At 37.5% G+C, this 19072-nt stretch overlaps 1 protein-coding gene across 2 annotated transcripts in view; it reads right to left on the bottom strand.

Moving 5' to 3' along the window:
- LOC149544213 (putative methyltransferase PMT12) overlaps window positions 1-17275 on the bottom strand; it is a 74727-nt gene extending 57452 nt beyond the window's left edge. Inside the window, exon 1 of one of the 2 annotated variants that reach the window (XM_089798727.1) lies at window positions 16165-17275. In XM_089798727.1, the coding sequence (XP_089654853.1) occupies window positions 16165-16899 (735 nt within the window). In that variant the 5' untranslated portion in view covers window positions 16900-17275. The remainder of the gene's footprint in view (window positions 1-16164) is intronic. The other variant, XM_089798728.1, reaches the window with a different exon arrangement.
- Window positions 17276-19072: the final 1797 nt, after the last annotated feature.

Genomic DNA, 19072 nt, shown 5'->3' with positions numbered 1-19072 from the left:
CGAGTACTCTCCTCTCTCACAGAACCAACATGGAGATGATGTGACAGTCACTAGTGAAGAAGAGGATAGGCTAATTGATATTGAGGAAATAAGCCAGGCGCTTAGGGCCATTGGTGATACTTTGCTAGTTGAACCAAATCCAAATTTGGGGAGATGCAATGCACCGCTATGGTTAAAGAAAATGCTTATGCTAAGAGGCGAGGTGGTGACTGTCTGAACAGTTGAAAATATTCAAGGGTTAGTGGAAAAGGAAGATAGTGAGAAACAGAAACAAACAGCAAAAATGGTGGCAAAGATTAATCAGGAGCAATGATGAGGGTCATGGAAAGGTTCAGATTGCTATACCAAAGGTTAGCAAGGCAGTGGATGAAATTGTAGCCCAAGAATATGAGATAGTAGAGCATAACTTGGGAAGAATCACAGATGACATGGAATGTGAGGAGATCCACAAAGGCATGGTTTCAATTAGAGAAAGGTCGAGTAAGGCAAACGAGAGGATTGTAAAGTTGGAGGCTGAAAACAAGTATTGAAGAGATTGCCAGCCTATCCAACAGTTGCATCAGGCAGCTCTTCCACAAGATAGCGGAAGCAATGTAGAAGAGATATTGGCTCAGCTGCACGAAGTCAATGATTGGATCCATGATATAATTCAAGAGGGCCAAAATTTCTTGCCTTCCTTTATCTCAGCATTCAGGTCATTGATGGCTATTAGAGACAAATTCAGAACATTCGAAGGGGAGTGGAAGGATTTCCTTCCAGTCAAGGACTTAGCCATTCCCAGGCTACATGCAATTATCGAGCTACCAGAGAGATATTTGGCGAGAACCAAGTTGGTAGATGGAGGAACGAGTACGATGGAGTCTTGGTTTGTTGCCTTGACCATCAAATTAAGGATACTTGAAGAGATACGGAATGAGATTGCACAGCACAGCCCAGGCGTTGACACTTCCATTTCAACCATGATGAGTGACGTTGGGGTTGCACTTGATTTTGAAGATATCGGAGAGGAGAACGTCAATGAGACAAAATTTGGATCAAGATTGGATGAGTTGGTGAAGGTTGCCATCAAGAAGAAACACTTGGGCATCCTTGCCTCCGTCACTGCCTTTATTAGATATGTGAAAGAATATGAGAGGGATCATGAGAAGACAGTGCAAGCAATGAACAACATGATGAATTCAACTAAAGGCAAGATGAAACACGCGCTTTACCCTCCCATGAAGGAGGTCAACGACAAGCTAGCCAAGTTCATTGCCTTGGCTAAAAAGATGAAAGAAAAGGGTAGAATTATATTAGAGGATCATTTGATGTAAGCCCAAGTGGCAATTTCTCCTTTTTTTTGGGTAGGATAGGTGTCTGACTCTAATTGGTTACCATTCAGGTGCCTTCTCATTGGTTGCCACTTTTCTTTTCTTTTCATTGGTCCATTGATGAGGTGGCATCTTCTCACTGGTTGATGGGGTGGTAACCCTAATTAGGGCTTCTGGGATTTGATCTGGATCATTGATTTTGCCTCTTAATCTCTATCGTTGGTTGTAATTTTGGCCCCTATATAAGGCCATTTGCTCTCATTTGTAAACGGTTGAAGAAAATTGTTGCTTAAGATAATACCAAAATTGCTTCTCTTATCATTGTTGTGACTTGCATGGTGATAAGAACACTTGGTGTTATTGCATGGTTTCTACTTCCAATAGTTAAAGTTAGAAAGGGTTGAAGAAAATTGTTGCTTAAGATAATACCAAAATTGCTTCTCTTTATCATTGTTGTGACTTGCATGGTGATTAAGAACATTTAGTGTTATTGCATGGTTTCTACTTCCAATAGTTAGAGTTGAATTTCATTGAAGTTGTTAAAGTAGATATTATTTCAAAAAAGTTGTTAAGAGTAAGAGTAGATGGATTGTTACATGGTGATATTAGTGATGTTTGATAGGGATCTATAAACTAGGCCACTAGCATCCTAGCGGCTGGTTAGGAAGCCTTGCATGGTAATCTAGTCTTTTTCCCTTGAATCATTGCATCTATGGAGGTAGAGATACTGGTAAACTTTCATCAGATTCAATCCCTGTCCATTTACTAATCTTTTCATTCATAGGAGTAGGGTAAAGCAGCAAGTAGTTGAGTAGTTGGAATTCATTCTTAGAAAGTTAGAAAAGGAGAAGCATCATTGGCAGACACACCCTCCATCATCAACATCAACATCATTTGGCACTGGTATACATTGCAAAGCTAGATTCATCACCATCATAGCAAAGGTCCAACATCCTTGAATGAACAACATAAGGCCGCCTACGTGATTAACCAGCAAATCACATTAATATAACTGAGTTAGTATCCACAGGCGTAAAGAACATTGGAGTTTTTTCTCATGTCTTCATGAGTATTTACTTCTCAAGAGAGGGATTGAGTGTTTGATATTCCATATCAAGTATTCAATCGCTATATGTTATGTAGTGGTACAAAACTTACATCAAAACATATATATGTGTGCGCATATATAGATGTTATATTCTTAATATAACATGTGTGTGTGTGTGTGTATACACACATATATATAGTAAAAAATATCACATACAAATATGTAAGTATTGCAAATATTATTTATATAATAGTGCAAGTGGAATTATTTATTCAAGAAAAGTCCATCGGTCTTTATATATCTTTTTATTTATTTCTTCTTGACCCTTCATGTTTCTTCCAAGAATACATGCCCATCAACAAAAAATGTAACCTTCATATGCATGTCACTGCCACCCTCTTTTTCTTCTTGCCTACATTGGCTGACCATCCTTCTATTTATTTTTCTGTTGCAGTTGATTATGCTCTTGCTCTCAAAACTTTCTAATTATTATTACCAATCTGCAATTACATGTTTCCTTGAAACATACATTAGCAGCTAGCAGAAAAGCAGAACTGCAATACCAGTTTAAAGTTCTCAATTGAGTTACTGATCGGCCACTTAATTAAGAGATTCACATTAAGAAGTCCTTGTATCAGGTTGTTTCTTCTTCTTGTATTGATTAATGTTGTTTCCTTGATTATCAGACAAAAGATTATAGTCATAGTTTCATCAGTCAATTCAATCAAACCCTGCTTCTTTTGCTATGTGATACAAACTAGATAAAGAATGTTATAACAGTTGTTCCATGAGCACTTCAGGCCAATAAAGGCCTCTGATTATACAATGATTTACTTCTGATAACTCAATTCTTTATGTAAAAGAAAGCGGTGGAACATACATCTAATTTAGTTGAAACTACTTGAACTATCATCTATAATATCCATTTAGCTCTACCACACAAAGAGACCAACAAAAGCGGTTACCCTTCCAAAGACTAAACCCTTGAAAACATCTTAGGTATGGTTACCCAGAGACCCCTCTCCAACCCCTGGAAACGTGTCTTGACAACAGAGACATGTCTATAGTAAAAGAGATGTTTCCAGTAACTTCTTGAGCACAAGGTTCTTTTGGCTGCCGTCTTCGAAATCTCCTGACCAGAAACCGACCTCTCTTGCAAGAAATCTTAGGGCAAAACATATTGAAAGGCAAAAAAGGAAGGAAATAATTAAAATAAGCTTGAATAATGTTTCATGGTGACATTTTGAATGAGACAAAAACCAATGCAAACTTACTATAATTGGATGTACTAACGGTGTAGAATTTTTGAGAGGGATATAAACAGTCGTATGAATGATTTCCTGTTATTGTAATGGTCTAAAATAGAAATTACTTTACTATTTATTGTTCTTGTATGACTGATTTACTGTTCTTATTTTCAGAGTTCTATGTTGTGATAATTAGCCGTACCAGTACCAGCCTTTGACGTCTCCAAGTACCCCCATCTCCCTGTAACTATGGTCTAATGACATAGAAGATTGTAGCCAGAAACAGAGTAATTATTGTAGCCTTTATGTAATGTGAAATCTCAGCACAGGTTAATTCATAGTGCATGTTTAGAACTGCAATAATGCATTCCATAAGGAACAAAAAAGCCCTCTATTTTACTGGAGAAATATGTTTATGTTTGATTACTTATAATGTTCACTATTTTCGTAGCTCTATAAATGACAGCCTGAGCATCTAAATACAAAGACCTGATAACTTACCCAGATAGTAGTCTCTTTAGAACCTGAGTTGAAAGAAAAAAATACCTATGTAGTACTGCAAGGTTATCTGGATGGATGCTGGTATGCCTCACTTGGACACATCCACGGTTTAGCATTTATTGATGCTAAAGATATTTTTGAGAATCCCCAGATCAGCAGGACCTTATTTATTTATGATGAAACCGTTACAACCTTTAGTGTGATATTTGGATGCATATAGTTAGTGAGTAAATTATATGAGCAGTTGAGCCCTGCAAGTCACCAGCTCAAAATAAAAAATAAAAACAGGAATCTTGTAGCTTATTAGTTTCACAAGAATTTGAAAGAACTAATTGTGATTTTCTTTTTGTCCAAAGACAACATGGTGCAGGAGCAACATGGAGACCCCACACCATTTCCTTCAAGTTTGGTGTGTAAGTTAATAGTAGGATGTTATTTAATGTTAGAAATGTGGTGCAGTCCAATCATGTTGATTTGAAGTCATTTGTTCATGTTTTGGTCACAATAAGGCTATGTTAGCCAATTGGTCAAACTGGGTCAACGCCAGTCAAAGGTCGAAGATTCTTCAAATTTAGGAATGTGATGAAATTTTAGGTCTTGGTATGATTTGTGACCCATTGATCATATCTGTTTGGGTCCCATTTCGTTTGGATTGAAAAATGCATTTGCAAAATTGCAAAGTTGCAAAATTGCAAGTTTTGCAATTTCTTGAAGGTGAACAGTCACCTTTTGCTTTGCTCATGGAGATGCCTTCATGGAAGGTAAAAGGCCATCTGGCATGCTTGTAAGCAGACTGAGGAAGACATTTGAAAAGGTTAATGAAGAATGTGACTATGATTATGGTGGGAAATCCGCATTGTACTTACCAGTAAGCTCACTGTTTCTTGGCATTTTACTCATACTTGCCTACTTGTCGTTAAGGATGGATAAAGGATGCTTTGCATTGCATTTTATCCATTGTAGTTACATTAATACAGTAGTGTTGTGAGGTTCTCACACCATCGCCCCAAAATTTTGGGGACCCCCTTTTTCGGACCGCCTTAGCAAACTTTTTTTTTGAAGTTGTCCAAAATTTTAATTCGATCTTTGAAAATTCTAAGTCTCGGACACCTTCAAGGCCAGAAGGGAGAGGGCTAGATTTATTTTCACCCGATTTCAACTTGATTTTCCAGAACAACCAATTTCATCCTTAGGCCGAACAAATTTCAAAGAACAACACTTGGCAGGATAAAATTGTAAATTTTATACTTAGACGATTTTTTTGAAAATTTGGATATAATTGTATAAATTTGAATAATTTTCAAAAAAAAAAAAATTGTTAAATTTAAGTTTTTTGGAAAATCTTGAATTTTTCCCGGTGAAAAAATTAATTTTATGATGATGAAATCAAATTGCAAAATCGATTTTAGACTCTAGAGAAATGATTTTATTTGTGTTAAAAAATTAAAATTGCTTAACAAAATCGATTTGAATTGAATTGCAAAAATTGGCTTTAAATGGATTAAATTTGCCTTGGAATTTTTAAGTCTTTAATGAAATTAGTAATTTAATATTGAAAAAATGGCTTTTGGCTAGCCAAAATTCGATTTTTAATAATATATTAATTACTAAATCATCATTAAATGGAAACATTTAGCATCTTCAAGGCATTATTTACTTTATTTTTGCAATCTTGGTCTAATTGGCAATTTAAAAAAAGTAAATTTCATCTTCGCAAAATTAATTTTGGGCTCAGCATTTAATTGGGGGCCACTTTTGTGTTCTAATTAATGTTTTTTTTGCTCCCAAGGTCCTAGTCAGCCAGCTAGGAAGAATAAGCAAATGGGGTATAAGAGATAGCTCTCTCCCCTTATCTCTTCATTCCTCACTCCTCTTTGGTGCTTAGGCGATTTTGACTAAGAGCAGATTTGCTCTTCCTTGAGTGATTTTGCAAAAGAAGATTGGCATTTTCTTTAGGCGAATTTTTCCAGGTAGGGCAAATTGGCATTGTGTTGGCAATTTTTAAAGATAATTTGAAGCGGCTCCCCATGCTTGGCGATTCATTAAGAGCAGATCTGCACTCCCCATACTTGGCAATTTCCTTCTAGGGCAGACCGCTCATGATCTAAGTCTGATTTTATTCCAGATTTAGCAATTTTTGTCAAGAAGAACATCCTCCATATTGGGCGAGTTGGATAAAAACAGAATTTCCCACTTTTGGACGATTTTTAAAGGCAGATTTTCATGGTGTTGTCGATTTTTCCTCTTAGGCAATTTGGATCTGCACTTTCCATTCTTGGCGATTTGTTGTGGCAAAAGAAGACATTTTCAGAATTGCAAAGTTGAGGGGCAGATTTGTTATGGTTCAAGTCTGATTTCATATTTGCTAGAGGGCTGTGATTTTGAGGTCTGATCTTACATCTTCTACAGGCTGCGAGTTTCTCCCAAGGTTGGAGGATTTTTGCTTGAAGAAGAAAACAAGGGGTAAAGTCTGATTTTTGTGGCATGCATGGACAATTTCAAGAGGGCCAAATTCTAATTTTTTTTAGCTAGGGCATCAAGATTTGCAAGGAATTTGAAATTCTTGAGTCTGATCCTAAATTCCAAAAGAAAACCCGACTATTGGTAAAGGTAACTTCAAATCATTTAGAGTTGAAAGGGGTCCTTAAACGGATTTCTCTCTTTCATTCTTGTCTAGTTTTGTTTCTCTTGGTTCTTCTTGCATTCATCATCCACCACTTCATCATCCCATCCTAAGTTGAAGTTTGAAAATTGATAAGGATAGAATCCATGATAGGACATTTGAAGAGGCAGACATAAGCTAGACCACCCTAGGTTGAAATTGGGAGATATAAGTGTAATCCATCCTAAGGTAACAGCGAGACAGAAATGAGTGTTAGTCCCACCTTAGGTTGAAGATTGGAGATTGATAAGTATAGTGATAGGACTTGGCGAGGCAGAAACAAGTGTAGAATCCATCAATAGAAAGAAGATTGGAGATCGATAAGGGTAGTCCATATCACTTAGAAAGAAGGGGCAGAAATAAGTGTTTAGGATGGTAGATGTTAGTGCAAGCAAGAACCCTAAGGGAACAAATATTAAGAAAGACAAAGAGGATATGATGCCCAAAACAACTTTCTTCTTGAAAACGAGACAAATAACTGATACCAGTGTCGGTACAGTAAATATGATATAGATAAAGGAAGGACAATCCCCCATGGCAAAGAAGATATACAAAAGTGGAATTGTACACTCAGCAGCTTTTCCTCCCACCTTGCCTTGTCCAAAATTGGTTATGGAGTGTGCATCCAGGTTTTATCTGATCAGTAAATCTATCATTTTTGATGAAGGGAAGAGAGTGTTGGCCAATACTGGCGGACAAGCAATCGAAGAAGCATTTAACATTCCCCAGTACAAGAGCATGACAGTGGTAATGATGGATTAGGCAGCCAAATCATTTGAAGATAACCAGGAAGCTTATTTCACACATCTAAAGCAGGATTGGCTACACGAGGGAAAGAAAGGAGTAACCAGATCATCAAGGCTTACAGTGGCAGACTTCAAATCAGAATATGGCAATCTCATTGTGCTTCTCAGCCAGATCATGGGCCTAGCTCAAGGTATGCAATTTGAAAATTGGATGTACTTCTTTATTGATGAAATTGAAAAAGGAAAAAGAAGATTTGATTGGGCTAGGATCATAAGCAAGAATCTAGAGTTACAACTTAGAACGGTACAAAACCAAAAGCAATTCTACATGGGATCCTATATGTTTTACCTAATTGCTAGATTGTATAAAACTCTGAAACTTAAGGCCTTAGAAGAAGTTGGCGATGGGCCAGGGCAATATTTGGTGCATGAATGCTATCCACAACTTCATTTGCACAACAACAAGGATTACAAGATGTTTTGTGATGCCTTTTCCATGAAGACAGTAAGGGTATTACAAGGGACACCTGCTACGAGACTCTCATCGGAAGCAGAAGCGAAGATAAAGAGATATGGCAGTCGGTTCATTCAATTTCTGCAATTCACCAACATTAGAGTAGCAAGAAGCAAAGTTTGTCCCAAGAGGATTCCAAGATACCCACCTGACAAGGTAGTTTTGATGGAATTGGCTAGGCAATAGCATTATGATAGAATAATGAAACACGAAGGTAAGACAGGAATTACCTTCTCATTCGGAATTGGCAAATGATAGTTGCCCCAATCGGGTCGCCTTTGCAGCTACGGAGAAGGAATTGGAATGGTATCATCTAGGATGGTACAGAGCAAGGCAAGGAGTCGATTCTAATAGTCTTATCAAGGTATCTCATGGAAATGCATTTAAACATGTTCCCACTATAGAAGACTTTTGGTCCAATGCCAAGGATGACTTTCATGTGAGAACGCTAGCTTTCTCAAGATTGTCAGTGAACATGATGAGAGATATCAGATGGAGAGGCCTTGATATTCCCGATCAACTGGAAGATAATGGAAAGGTGTTAAGAGAAGATTATAATATAGTAGAAGGAACAGAGTTGAATCCGATAGATTGAGATGATTATCAAGATCCTTCCTTGGAGGCAGTTACAAGAGCAATTGATTTGCATACCGAGTCGTGCTATAATGAAAGCTTAAGGAAGCTACAAAGTCAATGGATTCCCCTTACTTATGAGAAGATGAAGCCAAAGGAGGGTCCAACAGAATTAGTCGGACAGAAGGGTGAAGGAAGTAGCTGACAACAAGAAATAGTTAGAAGCAAAAAGAGAGCTTTGGAGGTTGAGAAAAGTAAAGAACATCCGGAACCTCCAACAAAGAGATAGTACGCAGCGCCATCAAGGGAAAGTATAATTGAGGTTAGAGGCCAAGAAGATAACACAAGTAAACAAAGGACCGCGGTAGAAGTGAGCTCTAATTCAAAGTCAAGTGGTTACAGTAATAGCACCGAGTACTCTCCTCTCTCAGAAAATCAACGTGGAGATGACATAGTAGTTACTAGTGAAGAAGGAGATGGGCCAATTGATATTGAGGCAATAAGTCAAGCACCTGGGGCCGTTGGTGATGCTTTGTTAGTCGAACCAAATCCAAATTTGGGGAGATGCATCACACCGCTATAGTTAAGGCAAATGCTTATGCCAAGAGGCGAGGTAGTAACTATCCAAACAGTTGAAGACATCCAAGGATTAATAGAAAAGGGTGATAGCGAGAACCAAAAACAAAAGGCAAAAACGGTGGCAAAGGTAATCAAGAGCAAATTGCTATACCAACAGTCAAAAAGGCATTGGATGAGATTGCGGCCCAAGAATATGAGATAGTGGAGCATAATTTGGAAAGAAACACAGATGACATGGAATGTGAGGAGATCCAGGAAAGTATAGCTTTAATTAGAGAAAGACTAAGGAAGGCAAATGAAAGGATCATAAAGTTGGAAGCCGAGAACAAATATTGGAGAGATTGCCAACCTATCCAACAGTTGCACCAAGCAGCCCTTCCTCAAGACAGCGGGAGCAACATAGAAGAGATATCAGCTCAGCTACATGAATACAATCCAAGATGGGCGAAATTTCTTGCCTTCCTTTATCTCGACATTCCGATCATTAGTGACCGTTAGAAACAAATTCAAAGTATTTGAAGAAGAGTGGAAGGATAGTTGGAAGCTGAGAACAAACATTGGAGAGATTGCCAGCCTATCCAATAGTTGCACCAGGCAGCCCTTCCTCAAGACAGCGGGAGCAACCTAGAAGAGATATCAGCTCAGCTACATGAAGTCAGGGATTGGATCCATGATACAATCCAAGATGGGCAAAATTTCTTGCCTTCTTTTATCTCGACATTCCAGTTATTAGTGCCCGTTAGAAACAAATTTAGAGTATTTGAAGAAGAGTGGAAGGATTTCCTTCCAATCAAAGATTTAGCTATTCCCAGGCTACAGGCATTCATCGGGCTACCAGAGACATATTTGGAAAGGACCAAGTTGGTTGATGAAAGAGGATTGAGTATGGTTGAGTCTTGGTTTGTTGCCTTGACTACCAGATTGAGAACACTCGAAGAGATACAGAATGCAGTTGCATAGCACAGCCCAAGCGTCGACACTTATATTTTAACCATAATGAGGGACGTTGGGGTGGCACTTGATTTTGAAGACATCAGAGAAGAGGACATTGATGAGACAAGACTTGGATCAAGAGTGGATGAGTTAGGAAAGGTTGCTATCAAGAAGAAACATTTAGGCACCCTTTCCTCCCTCAATGCCTTTATCGGATTTGCAAAAGAGTATGAGGACCATGAAAAGACACTACAGGCAACAAACAGCATGATGAAATCGGCTGAGCTCAAGATAAAGCATACACCTTGCCCTCCATGGAAGAAGTCAACGAAAGGCTAGCTAGGTTCATTGCCTTAGCTAAAATAATGAAAGAAAAAGGGAGATTTATATTAGAAGATCATTTGATGTAAGCCCAAGTGGCAATTTCTCTTTCTTATAGGGTAGGACAAATGTTTAATTCTGATTGGCCACCATTTTAGTGCCTTCTCATTGGTTGCTACTTTTCCACTTTTTTCATTGGTCCATGGGTGAGGTGGCATCTTCTCATTGGTCGATGGGGTGGCAACCCTAATTAGGGTTTCTAAGATTCAATCTGGATCGTCGGTTTTGCCTCTTTATCTCTATCGTCGGTTGTACATTTTGGCCTCTATATAAGGCCATTTGCTCTCATTTGTAATGGTCGGAGAAAATTGTTGCAAAGATAATGTCAAAAAACGATTTTCTTTCTCATTGTTGTGACTTGCATGGTGATTAAGAGGTTTTCATATTGTTGCATGGTTTCTACTTCCACTAGTTAGAATAAGATTTCCTTTAAAGTTGCTAAAATAGATTTCATTTCAAGCTGTTAAGTAAGAGTAAAGTAGATGGATAGTTGCATGATAGCATTAGTAGATGTTTGATAGGGATCAATACTAGGCCACTAGCATCCTAGCGGCTTGTTGGGAAGCCTTGTGTGGTAAATTAGTTTATTTTCCTTTGAATCATTGCATCTATGAAGGTGGAGCCGCTAGTTAACTTTCATTAGATTCGATCCCTATCCATTTGCTAATCTTCCATTCATAGGAGTAGGAGTAGAATAGCAAGTAGTTAGGAGTTAGAAATTTTGAAGAAGAGAGTTAAAAAGATACCAGTCATAAGAACATTCACCCTCCACCACCATCATCTTCCCATCAACACCATCTAGCATTCACACCAAATCACCATCTCCATTATTCCATTGAAGTCCAAGTCATCCTCAAACAAACAGCGTAAGGCCGCCTACGTGATTACCAACAAATCACATCAATATGCTGAGTTAGTATCCACAGGTGTAAGAAACATTGGAGTTATTCTCATGTCTTCATGAGTATTAACTTTTGAGGAGACGAATTGAGGACTTGATATTCCATATCAAGTATTTAATTGCTAATATGTTATGTAGTGGTATAAAAATTGACAACAAGAAGTAGTTTTGTAGAAAGTTTGTGCTCTGTATAGAATCTTGAGATTTTTGTTTTCATTTGACTGTAACTAGGGTTTGTTTCAGCGGACTAACACCTTAGAACCTCTGCAACTATGGAGTCACACGGAGGAGAGGGCAATAGTCATGTGAATCATATGTTTTTGCATTCAAATGTTTGGTGTCCCATCTGTTGGTTCCCAAAACCACAGATTGGAAATCCAAGAGCTCGCCACTTCTTCGATAGGATTTCTCAATCAGTTCTGGCCAAGGAATGGGAATACTTCTTGATTCCCCTACACTTTAAGCTCCACTACACCCAAGTGGGTAGACCTTCACCTCAAACACTAACTCTTGGTTCAAGGTCGGTTGAGTGAGATTGTTACTTGTTTCATTTGTTGCAATTCTCATATCCAACCCTTGCATTGGTATTACTTGATTATTTTGTGAAGTTGGTTGTGCCCACACACGGGCACATGCATGTGTGTATGAAGGGATCTTGAGATATCCGAACTTCTAGATATAGGTCGGTTGAGGTATTGTTCATTTGGGAGTTGGGTTGAGAACTTGCATTGCCTATGGGCACTCATCGTGTGATGACCATGGGTATGTAGGGTAGGCAATGGACTGGCTCCTATCGTGTACCCCAACCTGAAAGTGGCTGACAAGGTAACATGAAGAGGTTCTAACAAGTGATAATCAAAATTAATTAATGGGAATAAAACTTAACGATAAGATAAGAGATACTTGTATTGTATGTGGCCTACCGAGGAGTTGATTTACCATACTATGCAAGGGCAAGGGTGCATGGCCTCTGAGGGAGTTGATGTTATCGTACAAGGGTGCGTGACCTCCTATTGGAGTTGATGTTACCACAATGGGTATGTGGCCTCCTAAGGGAGTTGATTGACCATGCCAGTTTAGCTTGGGCTTTCCGATGTCAAGTGACTTACACTCCACTTGAGTCCCTACATAGTTATCTTTAGTGGGTCTGACCAGTGACCTGATGTACTACATTATCTTCATGATACATTATCTTCATGATCATATAGATGTTGGTATCATACTTGATTGGCATGTGTGTTAACCATTGGTGATTGTCTTATGTCATTGTCATCAGGTCATTATCTCCATGAGCACGGCAAGTGTGGGCCTACAGGTACCACGTGGTTGGGAGGTGTAGCTACCTATACCACTCCTAGGGACCGATGTACAAAGATGGTCTACTTCCAGTTTGAGGCCAGTGCTAGATATTCACTTGGTACTTCTGTGTATCCAAAGTACGTTCGTCTATACTTGTTTTCTTAACTGTCTCCATCTCAACTATTCTTTGATTTAACAAACTTACTTTAGTTTGCAAGTTAGCACTCAATTTAGACTGAGTTTCATAAGCACTGAAAACATGCTTAAACTTTGTCTGTAAATCCTCATGTTCTTTCTTGCACTCTTTGACCGCCTTATCAACATATGAAACATGTTCTTTCATTTATGTTTTACTTTGGATGCCTTTGATATCGTGTTTAGATGATGATTAGTATGTTACTTGATGCATTCCTTTATTATGATGTTGTATCCTATTGCTTAGCTGAAATTTCTTACCACTGCTTTGGATTTGTGATGTTATTGGTAGATCAGCATGTTAGATGTTTCTTAATTCATGTGATATTAATGTATGGTTATTGGTAAGAACGATCTCATTTGACAACTCCAACTATCTTGTTTGCAATTTGAGATTCATGCTTGGGGGTATGGTTAGGGCCCTTGAGGTCTCATGATGCCATTATGGTAGGGAGGAAACAAGCACAGTTGTATTGAGTTGGTTATTTCACATGTGTGTTCTTTCCCTTTCAAAGGGATGATGTTAATGCTCTTTTTGTATATTGATGATATGGTTTAGATGGATAGATGTCTTTGCTTCAACGTTCTAGTTTATTAGGACGATTTGATCTTCTGGATATGTTTTCAAGTGTTTACTCCTCCACTATGGTGGTTCCGATACTCCCCAGTGTGGAGTTTCTAACCCTACTTGCTTTTTGAATTGGCCATTTGGCCTTGTGAGTAATTTTGGGCAACCATTTGCTAGTTCTATGCAATGTTGTCCTTGTATCACACCTCTTCTTGCAAATTATCATACGATATTGGAAAGTATTGTACTGCCTCTTGAAGAATGTTGTACCATACTGAAAAAGTATCATACGAGCACTTCGTGTATTATCGTACAATACTGAACAAGTATTGCACTAGCATATAAATATCTAGTGTATGGCCATAGTGGAAAAGTATTGCACGAGATCTGTGAGAAAACCTGCTCAGGCATACAGCAGGTGCTTTCCAACTTGTCTGATGTGTTGTAGGTGTTTTGGATACCCTTTTGGGAGTTCTTGCTTCCTATAGTCAAGGGATGTATAAAATATATCTTAAGTATAAGAAAGAAGGAAGAGGAGAATGCCAACAGAAGAAGGAATAAGGAAGAAGAGAATGCCAACTTATGATATATTTTATATATATGCAACAATTCATTTGAGATAGGTTCCAGCCCTCTTCAAGTTAAAGATGAAGATTCTAGAAAATTTAAAGGCTTCAAGAATTCAGACAGCCAAATTTCACGGCTTCAAGATTTTAGGCTTAGCCAAATTTCATAGTTCAGCATTGGTCTTCCAGCATGGAGTCTAGTAGATGAGTGGATGTAACCTTGAGCCCTCGTCTTGTGTATGACTGTTTGAGGGTCTCTGCTTATTATTCTTGATTATGTTATGGTTATGGTTAGTTGCAAATGGACTTGTACATTTAACCATGCTAGGAACTTTTGCCTTGTGCTTAAAAAGAACATCTCCTTTGGGTATTCTCATGATTCATGTGACCTTTGGTTTGTAAGTTATGATTTAGCGCTTAGGGATCTTTGGAAGTGTTTGTAAGACTTCCGTCGGTGTAGGTGGACATATGAGTTTAGCAATGTTCACTATTTTATTATCTTGATTAGATGTTTCATTCTTGTACTTGGTTACTTTATATATTGTTGTTAAGTAACTTATCTTTAGAAAAAAAATTATTCAGTGCATGTTTTATCCTTGTGTTCCAAGGATCTCCGGGCGGGGCATTACAAGTTTGGTGCAGCCATAAGTGGGGTTGCAGAAATAGGTAAGTTTGTAGTGATAGGTGAAGTTGTGAGCACCTATACTCAAACTACTTGATGGTCTCAACCTTTAGGAGACTTGGGAAACAAATCTCGTCTTGGCTTACCCTTGTTAATTGTGACCTTACCTGGTCAAAGTCTTATTCTACTTGCATCACAACCCCAATACTTTAGGTATGATAGTCAGAAATCAAAACATTTTACATTCGAAATTTCCACTTGAGCCAATATTACTGGATTACAAATTGCTATTTCCAGACAAATGTCTTAAATAAGCTATTTCATACTGGCAAACTGCATCTCATCCCTCCAAAAAATTCCCTAGATCAACTCCAGGCCCAGAATATTTTAAACGCATGAGAGTAATCTCACAAACTCTTAACATTGCAACCTGCTTATCAGATTGAAAATACTGAAATTGATTGCACCATCCAAGGAACAAAAGTAAGAATGAAAGACATTATATTACTGTGAAAGGAACATCATGCGGCATGTGGTTTTGTAAAATATGAATACAAAACAAAATCCATTTTCTCTAAATTTTTGGCATATGTCATGGAGTATCATGTTCAATGTTATATATTTTCTGTGCAAAATTTTCATCCCTTTTTCTTATGAGGAATGATTCCAGATAAGAACTTAAAATAATAGGAATTACTAATAATTAATAAAGAACACAGCACTCAGAACTATTAACATTATTATGATAATGTCCACAATTAACCAAAGCAGACCAGAAAGAGTATGCAACATCTCCGGAAGCTCTCTCAAGAATTGAAATTTTAATAAATGTGTCATAAGAGATATGTGACACCTCCATAAGTTCTCAACGTAATCACAGGAGTATTAACAAATAACAAAGTGGGTCATGTATGTGCAGTGTTTCCAGAGACTGTCAAGTGTAATTCTATTAAGGTCCACAAAGCAGCCTATGAAGTATATGTAGTGTTCGAAACGTCACTGTAGTGCCTGCCTACAAGTAATCAGTGTAGGTCAAAATAAGATGCAATGTTACAGAATTTTTCACTGTAAGTATATCAATGTCCATAAACAACCGAAGTACGTCATAACGATCGTACACTATTTCGGGACGTTTACCATACAAATATATTAATATTCACGAAAAAGCAACCTAGCTCGAGGGACTCAAGCAGTTAAAATCCTACAAAATTATAGAGAAAGTTTGGCCGGCTTACGTTCCTCTATGCAACTACATTCTTCCTAATACATTACAAATTTGGCGAATCCAACAAATATTTGTATATTGTAGAGATGTTAAGAAATTTGTTGCTAATGTACTCATAGTTTGGCGAATCCTACAAATTTATTACATTACAACAAAGGTACCTCTTTCTTTATCATTGAAAAAAAAACTCATATGCCTGGTGTACTGATTTTTTGAAAGTGAGCAAATTTGCGAATTAGCTTTCTGGAAATTTAGCCATTCTCAAATTAGAGCCGATATAAAATAACGACATACCTCGTCACGACTTTTAGGCCACGGTATTGGAGCCCTGTAGTGCTTTGGAGTTGGAATAAGGCAGCGCAATCGTAAAGCTGGGTCAGGGCAGCGCCGCTCAAACCGCTCCCCTTTCTCCGTAGAATTGAGCTTCCTGATAGCATCCACGTTGTCAAGGCATGGAATGTACTCACTCATGTTTGCAGGACAGCGATCGAATTTTGGAACACCCATGTCTAAAGTGGTAAAACTTGTATCATTATTCGGCGACCCATTTTCCAATGGTTCAGACGTATTCCCCATTGGATCAGAATCAAGATCAATGTCATCACCATCATCATCAGTGCCGATCTTGAAATCGGTCTGCATTACCCCATCAGGACCCAGGACGCCTAGAGTGGTGGAGATCGGAGGCGGAGGTGGAGGCGGGGGAAGAGGCGGAGGTGGAGGCGGTGATAGAAGCGGGGGAGGAGGAGAAGGGGAGCGTAAAGGAGGGGTAGGGTATGGAGGGTTTGTGGTAATGTTTAAAGCTGAGAGGTCATAGTTTCGAGTCGCATTAGGGACAAGGACAACAGAAGGAGATCTGGAGACATAATTGGAAACTGTATCGGAATCTCGAGATGAAGCACTAACAATTAATACCTGATCATATTCAGTTACCCAACGCTTGCCTAGGAAGAAGCAGCCGGTGAACACAAGGAGAAGGGCAAAGATCTTTAATGTCAGGGGCTTCTTGAGCTCATCCACCTCTTTCATGTCTTCTCCCTTCTTTTGCTTCTTCCGCCTTTGCTTTTGCTTTCAGACTGTATTTCTCAAATTTGTTTCGCATGCATAATGTCATCAGACCGCGAGATACCAAGTGTTAAGTACAAACTCGACACATTCATTTCCGATTGTATTTATGATGATAGATGCAGCAAATATCAATGTGGCAGAAATATCTCATTGAGCTTCCCTCCTCGTTCGAATCTCCTGAAGCAATGACGGTGGTACAGAGAGTGAATTTCAGTGGTCGATTGCAAATGCATTCGTTTGCTTCGCTCGCAACGGGTAACTGCCTGATGATAAGGACTTTCAAGAAAATTTTCAGCAACAAATTTTGGCTAAAAATGGGTTGTTGAAAGCTTTAGGCGAGATTTGCTTAAAATGATCGTATGTGTTATAATTTAGAAGTTTTCTATGTTGAAAATTATAATTTTCAAATGAGAAATATAGTAATAGAAATATGCTAATTATATGGTAATATAAATTATAAATCATTATCTATATTCTACATTATTATCTTAAAAAGTTATATATATATATATGAAATTCAATTTTGTTCATCTAATTGCATTTTTTTTTTAAAATCTTTTAATGCTAAGACTCAACATTATAAAGATAAAGTTGTTCTATCATTCTTATCAAGTTTATGCCACTTATTTATAAATTGAAGATTAAGAAGATAATAAAAATTATATCTTTAAAATTTATAATTAAAAGAAAAAATAAATCACAAGTAAATAAGAAGTTAATGTTAAAATGAGCTTAAGGTGACAAATTCCTCATAGTTACAAGGTAGAGTTTTATGAAGAAATGGAAGACCAAGCACTTTGCCAAAGAATCATATTAGTGTTATGACCATATTGGCCTTACTCATATCTATGATGATCTCAAAGATACTAAGATTAGATATTTAGCTTTTAAGATGTCTTTGCTACCACTTAATGTAACTATCCTACATCTCTTGGTGTAAGGTGCTAGTCTCGTCAACACCAAAGTCCAATCTATGATGAGTTATAACCAATTATTAAGGGTCTTCATAAAGAACCATCTATTTTATGCCACATTTAAAACTCCTAATATTTTTAGTCTCTTATTTATTATCCATACATCTACGTCATATTGTATGTTTCCCTAGGGAAATTTGATTCTTAAAAAGGAAAATGCAAGCCCTTAAGGATGAGGTGTTGGCTCTTTTTTGGGATTAAGTTTGTGATAAGGGGCACTTTTACTCATAATATGTTGGAACATGGTTATTGTGGAGATTATGGAGTAAGTGGTAAATGTAGTTGTGCATAGTTTTAAAATCTGTGATCAGTTAAAAGTCGTTCTTATTTATAATTTGATGATGAGTTATATTCATTTATCATGTTTCATGAGTAGTGGTTCACAAGATCTCATCTTTCATTAGAATGTATGGAATAATACTCATGAAACATGGGTCAATGATTTTGACTCCAAACTACATAATTGATAGCAATAGCATAATTTGACTTGTTACTAAAAATATCTCATTCTTATCATGTAATCAAGAGTTTAATAGGTCGTGGGTCATGGGTCCCCTTTTATGGAATAAGATTTAAGTGTGGAAGTCCAAACATACAAAGATATATAGAAACACAATTATCCTACCATCTAATTAACCTAATTTGGCCCTAGCTTTAAACTTGATATTTTATATCAAGCAACTAATATGCCAATATTATATTGTTTTAGACTACATAAATCATCAATAAATGTATGTATTACTATTGTAATACTGTTATTAGTTTAGTAATGTCATGGTGTGTATTTCATTGTAAGGGAAGGGACTCAATATTAATCTACAAAGAAAAAAATTGAACCACACTGAAGGGTTGTTTAATCCCTCAAGGATTTTATAGCATGTTCTCCATTTTAAAAAACCTTTGGGAATTTATGACCTCAAAGTTTTCTCTCTAGAAGGGTAATGTGTGTAACTAGCATTAACTATGTAATACAGGTATTTATAAAATAGAAAATATATGGACATGATGTAAGGGCTCTCTAGTCAATAACATTAGCTCACTACTTAGGATATACACATGGATCATGGACAATAGTGTGATGCAAAAATATCAAGTATGTACATGGTATGAAAATATGTACTAGAAAGATTGTAAACAACAAGGCACAATTGTTGTATACT

The sequence above is a fragment of the Cupressus sempervirens genome, chromosome 8 (genome assembly GCF_028749045.1).
Source record: "Cupressus sempervirens isolate cs-2001-9-10 chromosome 8, ASM2874904v1, whole genome shotgun sequence".
Lineage (NCBI taxonomy): Eukaryota > Viridiplantae > Streptophyta > Pinopsida > Cupressales > Cupressaceae > Cupressus > Cupressus sempervirens.
This window is presented reverse-complemented; position numbering and strand designations above follow the sequence as displayed.